Source organism: Culex pipiens, chromosome 1 (genome assembly GCF_016801865.2).
Source record: "Culex pipiens pallens isolate TS chromosome 1, TS_CPP_V2, whole genome shotgun sequence".
NCBI classification, from domain to species: domain Eukaryota; kingdom Metazoa; phylum Arthropoda; class Insecta; order Diptera; family Culicidae; genus Culex; species Culex pipiens.
In genome coordinates this window covers 93,255,284-93,264,478 of record NC_068937.1, presented here as the reverse complement: position 1 = coordinate 93,264,478, position 9,195 = coordinate 93,255,284, and the positions used below count along the sequence as shown (strand labels likewise).

The following is a 9,195-nucleotide window of genomic DNA, read 5'->3' as shown; positions in this document are numbered from 1 at the left end:
CGTCAGAGCTTTCCGAACACGGAAAAACTGAGAGCGCAAGCTGTGCACGATGCGGAGGGAGCAGAGGAGTCGAAAAAAGCGGTTCCGCGGAAGACGAGCACTGAGCGCGTTCGAGAATTCCGAAGCCGGAAGAACTTGGAGAGGGAAGCGGATCTTGGAGGTACTGTTGGGGCTGGAAATGCTGCAGCAGCTGTGGATTTGGAGCCAATGCCCGGCCGAAGCACTGACCCTGTGCGATTCTACCCAAACCGTGACCCGATCTTAAACCTGGAACCGATGCCCGGCGGGAGTAGGGATCCTGTTCGATTTTTCCCACGTCCCGACCCGGTCCAGATTCCAGCGCGCTCTAGAGGGGGCACGTCCCGGGCCGATTCCGGGAGAAATCTTGGTGAGTTTTTCAAGAATATTGATTTATTTCCATTCAACTTCATGAAAATCCAAAATTTGTCTCTTTATTCTGTTCAAATATCAACAGAAAATCGTGATCTTTTATGATGTTTTTGATTTTAAACCAAGGACTTGCAACATCATTCGCATTCTTTATGAAACTTTAAATTTAAAATTATGTTTTGTTATAACATTTACAATAGTTCAAAAATAGAACAACTTAAAATGCCAATCCATCAAATTTTGACGTTGGATAACGTCTAGGTCGAAAGTTCTGGGGTGGCATTCGGGACAACAACGTGTAAATCAGCAAAAACGTATAACTTTGTTCGATAAAGCAAAAAGGGCAATTTAAATATCCTATTGAACAAACACTGAAAGGGTTCGGGATATATTTTGTTACTGACTTTTGAGTTTACATCTTTTAACGAGAGTTTGACCCTGATGTATTGGTTTATCAGAATCTCATGAACGATTAGGTTTAAAACGTGTTATCTTACGTGAATCTACAGCACAAAATATTTTCAATAAAATCAAAAGCAACTATTTAGATCTTCCTGTATCTTACAGGAATCGTACCGACTCGTTCCGCTCTGAACGAGTCCTCTCAGGTATCAGTACCCAATAGTCAGGGTAAGTCTGGGTAACTTAGGGAGGTCTTTCAATAGTGTACCCAATTGTTTAATGTTTTGTAGAGACGGGTACGACTGCCACAGCTGGTGGCAAGCCAGATTGCGCGAAGGCCGACATTGCTTTTCACAAAAAGTTTACCGACAACAAACTGGGTGATTATTGCAATGTTTGTGAACGCATCTGGTTCAGCAATGACTTGAGGCCCATCACAAGCGATGGCGGGAGAGTGTTGGTCGAGGCAGGCCACTTTGAGTCAGTCGCGGGATTCAAGGTGTGCCAGACCTGCCACAACTCTCTGAGGAATGGAAAAGTACCCACTTTGTCCACATCGAACGGATTCACCTACCCGGAGAAGCCAGCGAACCTTCCACCACTGGATCCGATCACCGAGAGGTTGATTGCGCCAAGGCTGCCGTTCATGCAAATTCGTCGGCTCAGTCATGCGCGAGGTGCACATTTTTATCAATTTTGAATTTAGTCGTTGGTAGCAGATCATAAATGTCCCTGTTGATGTCAACGAGATGGTTCGGATGCTTCCGCGTCAATTGGAGGATGATTACGCCTTTAATGTTTGCATTAAAAAGCAATTGATCCACAAGTCTAACTACCTGCAGGGATATGTCAAGAAGTCTGTCGTTAAAGCTTGGCTTCGCTATCTTATCAACACTCCGTTGTATAAGCGCGAAGGTATCGTTTTGGATGAAAGCCTCATGGAACCAGATGGACCAGAAGGTACTGACGGTGAGGAACTGATTGAGCTGGAAGTATCGGAAGTCGAGGATGTCCCAAGAGATGTCCCGAGAATTCCCCAGCAAAACGACCAAATTGCACTTGACGTACTCGAAACTGAAGCGGAATTGTTCACAGGACAGCAACAGACCGTCTTATGGAACGAGGACATGAGTCTTAATATTGCTCCTGGTCAGAACCGAATGCCGACTTCCATCGTGTACGATCAGTATGCAGAAGAACTTTCTTTTCCCGGAATCTACCAAGGAAAAATACGATCGTACAGGAAAGGGGTTCGCGTAACTCCTTACGATAAGGCTACCAGTGAAACTAGACGACGTGACCGGCGTGGAGCAAAGCCGACCCACATCCTGTACATGGGTGTTAAGATCATGCGTCTTCGGGTTCACGATGGAGTTTCGAGCTCCTTTAGGGTCCAAGGTACGAACAATGTGACCCGTGCTCAACTCAGTGACCCGCAGTTCATGCAGAGCCTTATCGAGAGGAACTTCGCGTGGCTGAAATCGATTCCGAACTCGGCATTGTACTGGCAGATACGGGAGAAAGATTTGTTCGCCATGATTCGACAGCTGGGAAAGCCGACGGTTTTCTTGACAATGAGTGCTAACGAGACTCACTGGCCCGAACTGCTGAAGATACTGTACAAGCTCTCGGATCAAGAGAACAGGATCGACTTGACAGAACCGATGGAGCAACTAACAGCACTTCAAAGAGCAGTATTGGTCAGTGAAGATCCAGTCACGTGCTGCCTCTATTTCAACAAGCTGATCGAAGTCATCCTCTTGATCTTGGGTTCGAAAACTCATAGTCCGTTCGGGAAGTACTACGTCGTCGATTACTTCAAACGGATTGAGTTCCAGCATCGCGGTAGTCCCCACTGCCATGCAGTGCTTTGGCTCGCCAACGATCCCAAGGAACCTGCTTCCGAGCACATGCCTGCTACTCTGGAACTGATCAACACCATCACTTCCATTAGATTCGAGGACCTTCCCACGCAGACGGCTACTAAGCAGGTTCATCGTTGCACGTTCACTTGCACAAAACGAGGGGAAAAGCGCTGTCGGTTCAATATACCGTACTGGCCCATGAAGGAACAACGGGTCCTGCTTCCTCTTAAGGCTGACGACAGTCGCCGCAAAGAGTTGAAGAAACGCGCTGAGGAAATGCGTGATGTCCTGGCAACAATGGTATTCGATACGATTGAGGACTACCTGGCCCACTGCGAGTGCACATACGAGTACTACCTGGATGTAGTTCGTGCATCGCTGAAACAGCCTACGGTCTTCTACAAGCGCTCGATGGATGAAAAGGAACTGCGAACGAATCCGTTCAACGCATGGATTGCGGACAAGCTGCGTTCGAACATGGATCTCCAGTTTATTGTTGACGAAAAGAAACTTTGCCACTACCTGGTAGAGTACGTCAACAAGTCCAATCGTGGTGTTAGTGGATTGCACCGAGAGCTGATCCTCATGCAAGAGCAGAACCCCGAGATGGACTACGGCGAGATGCTGAAGAAGATCAGTCTGAAGATGCTTGGAGCCGTGGAGATGTGCGCCCAGGAAGCAGCCTGGTTCCTACTGCGATTGCCGATGTCCGAGGCAAGTAAGAAAGTTGAGTTCATTCCAACTGCGTGGCCCCAAGACCGGACAAGAAGCAGGAAGCACTTCAAGACCATGGATGCAGAAGGAGTTGGCGATGACTCGACTGATGTGTGGAACAAGAACATCATCGAGAAGTACGAAGAGCGTGAAGGCCTGGAAGACGTCTGCTTGGCTGAGTTCGTAGCTTGGTATTCTCAGGAAAGAGGTAAAAACAGCTACAAGAAAAGGACACAGCCAAGGGTGCTGCGTTGGCGCGGATTCGGTATGAGCGAGCTTACTGAGTATAAGCGCGAATCTGTTCTCCTGTTTCTGCCATTTCGTAATGAGGTGGTGGATGTTCTCGACCACAATAAGTTCCTCCAGTTGTACGATTTGCATGAGGAACAACTCTTGGCAAAGCGTAAGGAATACGACTGTGAGTTGAATATGGAGCAAACGGTCGAGGAGTATCTGCGCACTATTGCGAACTTGGAGGATGGAGCGGAGAACAACGCAGCAACCGAAAAGCACGACGAGCTGGTGCGGACAGTCATCATGCAGCCGAATAATGATGACTTTGAGCTGCTGCCCACAAGAGGTTTAAGATCTGTCATCAAGCAACGCACAAACGTGTTGTCGAAGGAGGCATATTGTGAGATGATTTGAGCTACGAATGCAGAGCAACGGGCATTGATTCTGCACGTAATCCATCTGATGCATTGCTACGAAGAGCACGAGCCGCTGCAAGTTTTCTTGACCGGTCCGGCAGGAAGCGGCAAAACCTACGTATTGCGTGCGCTTATGGAAACGATCAATCGGTACAGCCATACTCACAACTCCCGCGACAACGCGTATGTAGCTTCAGCTTCGACTGGAAAAGCATTCAGCGCAATTGGTGGAACCACCCTGCACCACGCTTACCACATCACCATGTCTCGCCAGGCAACGAAGATGAATTTCGAAACGCTCCAGATGTACAGGAACGAGATGCAGAATATCAAGTTTCACATCATCGATGAGGTCAGCATGGTTGGCGCCCACACCCTGAATACCGCACACATACGCCTCCAGGATGTTTACATGATCTATGATGTTCCATATGGAGGTGTGAATGTGTTGGTGAGTGGAGATGTGATGCAGTTGCCCCCAGTCAATGCTCGCGCCGTGTTCAAGCCTCCGTCTAACACCATATGTGGCGCTGTGGTGTGGCAATCGTTGATGTTTCACGAGCTCAAACGGGTTATGCGTCAGGCGGATAAGCAGTTTTCGGACATTCTTACCAAGATTGGTAATGGGCTGAAACTGACCGCCGATGAAACCAAACTGATCGAGAGCCGTTTCTTCACAAAAGAGGATCTGAGCAAGGAGGACACTAGCGGGGCGGTACGACTGTTCCATCGGAACATTGACGTAACCAGCTACAACAACGAAGCGCTGAGAAACATTGACGGGCTAGATTGCACAGCAGACGACACCTTTGTGGGATACAAGACTGCAGAGCAACTGGCAACTGCTCGTATCAAACTCTACAAGATGAGTCTGGTTGAAACGGCAGGTTTGCAGTATACAACTAAGTTCTGTCCTGGAATGCCTTACATGGTCACCACAAATGTCAATGTGGAAGATGGCATAGTGAATGGTGCAATTGGGGACTTGATGTATGTCGAAGAGGGCGTTGATGACTCAGAGGATCGCATCATGAGACTTTGGATCAAATTTGAAAACGCGCAGATCGGGATCATTGCGAGGAAAGAGGTGGAGCCTATGATACGCACACGACCCGACATCTTGCAGTCAGATTGGACTCCAATCGTGAAGCGATCCGCAAACATCGATCTGGGTAACCGCATTAAATGCAAGCGCATACAGTTCCCGGTTGTACCAGCTAATGCCCTTACCATACACAAATCTCAAGGTGGAACCTTTGATAAGATTGTGTACGACTATGATAAGTCCCAGGATCAGCAAATGGTGTACGTCGGTTTATCACGTGTGAAGTCGCTGCAGGGCCTCTTTTTGACCAACTCAAAGGGAGACTTCAAGTTCCACCATGCGAAAGGCTGTGACAGCCCAAAAATGCGAGAACTGCGTAACGAGTACAAGCGTTTGCAGAATAACCGTTTGCGCACCATTGTGGACGAAGTGGGTGAGGTCTTAGAGAGCAGCGGACCTGCCACCACGTTGATGACCATCAACGTACAGAGTTTGAGAGCTCACAAGTTGGATATAACCACCGATCCCATACTTCCCAAGGTTCACTTTCTAGCACTGAGTGAGACGTGGCTGGATGACCACTCCTCAGAGGAAATAGAAGGTTTTACCTGTATCATCCAATCGAAGCGGGTTGGTGTGCGATCGGGAGGTGTTGCAATCTACCAGAATTCGACCGATCCGGATACTACCTTGGCAGTCCCTCATACGCTTGAAGTGGTGGGCAACGAACGCGACCAAGAATTCGGCAAGGCAGAAAAGTACGGAGATATTTGTGCAGCAAAGGTGATGGTGATGGGTACTGAAGTACTGCTGGTATCAGTATACATCTCCCCAGGAACCACAACGAAGCAGAAAATATGGTTCCTTGCTCGCAATTTGATTCGTACTGCCTACGTGGATACGCCAATGGTGGTTACCGGAGACTTCAATCTTGACATCACCAAGCAGGATAGTGCAGACTTTGTGGGTTATATGCGAGAACATTTCATGCTGAGTTTGTGCAATGATACGAAGAAGACGACCACACTTGGTGGTACAGCTCTTGACCTTACGTTCACAAAGAACATGACGGCGGAGGTCACGCGGTACATTGCATATTTCTCTTATCATCGGCCGATGTTGTCTCTCCTAAGACCAGCAGCATCCGAACCATCTCAGGCGATCTGAACAGCCGTCCTCTGCGCATGACTGATTGCGCACAACTATAACCTGGATTTGACTACAACCTGGATTCGACTACAACAACTACAACCTGGATTTGACAACAGCATCTACACCAACAGAAGACAAAAATGAAACCGAAGAAGAAAATTTATTGTTAAATACTAACCTCACTGACACTAACACACACTCACAATGAACTGTTCATTTATTAGATTAAGGTCAAATTGAATTCATTGTTACTATTGAGACATTGACACAACTACATAACCTCCTTCCCCTTACAATAATACACAAACACATAGGGATCCAATGAAATGTACATAATAGGTTAAGCTGAAGTGAACAGTGCATACTTTAAAACTAAGTTATGTTACACTTAAATCCCCCCCCCCCCCCCTCCTTTCCCACCACCCAATGATATTTCTCCCATTGATTAAATATTTAAACTCTTCTACACACACATACATTCACACATACACGTAAACATATACACACATACATACGAATTCACATAAATAACACCTCTACTAATTTCAACAAATCTACCGATCAAGATCTTTGCAGAGATCATCCATTTATTTTCAGATTTAAACCCACTATAACGATGACGATTGACAGGAAGGACGAGCGACAGGAAGGACGAATGACAGGAAGGACGAACATCCCAAAAACACCACAGACGACAGCCCCAGGATCACCACTAATCAAATTTTCTTTTCAGGGCACTCAAAACAAACGGTCCTTTTCAGGACCACCAAATATCTCACGAAAGAGTTACTCATCGCAAAATCAAACCAAAGCAAACTAACGAAATGCAACACAAAAAGAACAATCTGGAATTAATCTATTACTTTATTTCGTTCCAGATTAACCATTCATACTTCCGTAAGGAAATTAGCGGACGGATATCTCACGACTGGCAGATTTTGAATCAATTCTAGTTCTGCTCTCAGAATTTCATAAACATCTGGTCTATTCAGGACTATTGCACCGGAAATCACGAAAGGGTGATTCTTAAACAAATAATTGTTTATAAATAAATAAAATCCAACATTAAATCCCCCTTTCTGAATTTCATAAAATTATTCAATGGACTAAATATGAAGGAATGCAAATCATAATTCTTAAAACTTTTCATATACGTTTGTGTCCGAAGTTCTTCGTCATTATGGTTATGCCTGTAGCATTACCACTGCACCTTTTTTTTCTGAGGTAATTATGCTCTGGTAAAATTTTAACGACATCGTTGAAGAACGAAGTTCCTGGAACGGATCCAAATAATGTGTGTCCTATTCCGTCAACCGGAGACGCCGACGCCGCCGTCGACTAAATTTTTGTGTTTTTTCACTGTTTCTTGAAAAGAAATAGAAAACATAAAAAAAGACTACGGAGACGAGGAGTCTGCCAGCTTGCGATGGTTCTTTTTTGTCTACCAAAATATAGAATGGTGCATGAAGCTTTTCGTCACATGATTACGGAAGTAGGTAGGTTTCTTTAATGAAGCAGTTCTGCCTTTGATATAGTTCGCTGCATCTCATGATTTTAATGGACCTGTGTTGCTTTCTATCGAGTCATTAAAATAACTGAAGTGGTATCAACGCAAATCTCAAAGGATTAAGACAGTTTTTCTTGCAGAATCATTACCAATTTTTTTTTTAACTCAGACAAGAGGTCAGCAATGTTAATGCAGAGACTTTCCCAAAAAGTAATTGTTCTTCTTAAGCTCAAAGGTAAACGATCGTTTTCTTTTTCAAGACTCCAGACTCGTTGATATTTGCATATCATTTGGAGAGGACCACCGCACAACCACCCTCTTGAGACGTGCGCACAAATTGCTGTTGTGGTCTCCAAAGATCACTCTCACCCTTTTGCAGGAGAGTTATGTACTACAATCAAATCATAGAAAAAAAAACCCTTCTGCACACTCTTGTTTAGGGGGGTAGCGGGTAACGTAATCCTCTCGAAATTGGGACAAAATTTCTCCTTCGTAAAGATCTTTCTGGAGCTCAAAGTCAGGTGAAAGGTGCTTTTAGTAGAGGACTTTTTTTTTCTCTTCTTGAATTGCAAGAAGCAGTGGATTCCACGTGAAGGTGCTGACAGTTGTTTTTTTTAAAATAAGAATGAAAATAAAAGTTTTTATTTCACCAGTTCCATAAATATTACCAAACAAGTAAAACTAATGGTTCAGAATAAAATAAAACACAATATAAAAATCCATGATTTCATCACAGAGTAGATCGGTTTACTTTAGCTTATTATTTCGCGATTTTTTAATTTGTATTTTCATATTTGGATGAACGTTATCCATACGTTCCTTAGTCAAAAGAAGCCAAAAAATTTTTTTTTTATTTTCTGATATGTTTTAGGGTTGATGCAATCTTTGAGAAATTTCCAGAATGTGCAAAATATCATTGACCGAGTTATGAATTTTTTAATCAATACTGATTTTTTTTTAAATATCGTAATGTTGGTTGTAAAACATTTTCAACTACTTTATCGATGTAAAATCGAAATTGCAATCAAAATGTACTTAAGTCAAATTTTGATAAAGTGCACCGTTTTCAAGTTATAGCCATTTTTTTCATTTTTTTTTAATAAGTGCCCATGTTTGCCCACTTTTGAAAAATAAAATAAAAGCTTAGAAAATTCTCTATTTTTTGCTTTTTTGAACTTTGTTGATAAGACCATTAGTTACTGAGATATTGCAATGCAAAGATTTAAAAACAGGAAAATTGATGTTTTCAAGGTCTCACCCAAACAACCCACCATTTTCTAATGTCGATATCTCAGCAACTAATGGTCCGATTTTCAGTGTTGGAATATGAAACAGTCGTAAAATTTTTCGATCTATTCGAAAAAAATATTTTCCAAATTTTAAATCAAGACTGACATTTTAAAAGGGCCAAACATTCAATATTACGCCCTTTTAAAATGTTAGTCTTGATTTTCAAATTTTGAAAATATT

At 43.8% G+C, this 9,195-nt stretch overlaps 1 protein-coding gene across 1 annotated transcript; it reads left to right on the top strand.

Moving 5' to 3' along the window:
* Window positions 1-207: 207 nt before the first annotated feature.
* On the top strand, window positions 208-6,587 carry LOC120422315 (uncharacterized). The gene is given in 4 exon segments (XM_052706003.1): window positions 208-388; window positions 958-1,020; window positions 1,083-1,471; window positions 1,509-6,587. Coding segments are annotated over 4 exon segments (5,358 nt in total). The 3' UTR covers window positions 6,234-6,587.
* Window positions 6,588-9,195: the final 2,608 nt, after the last annotated feature.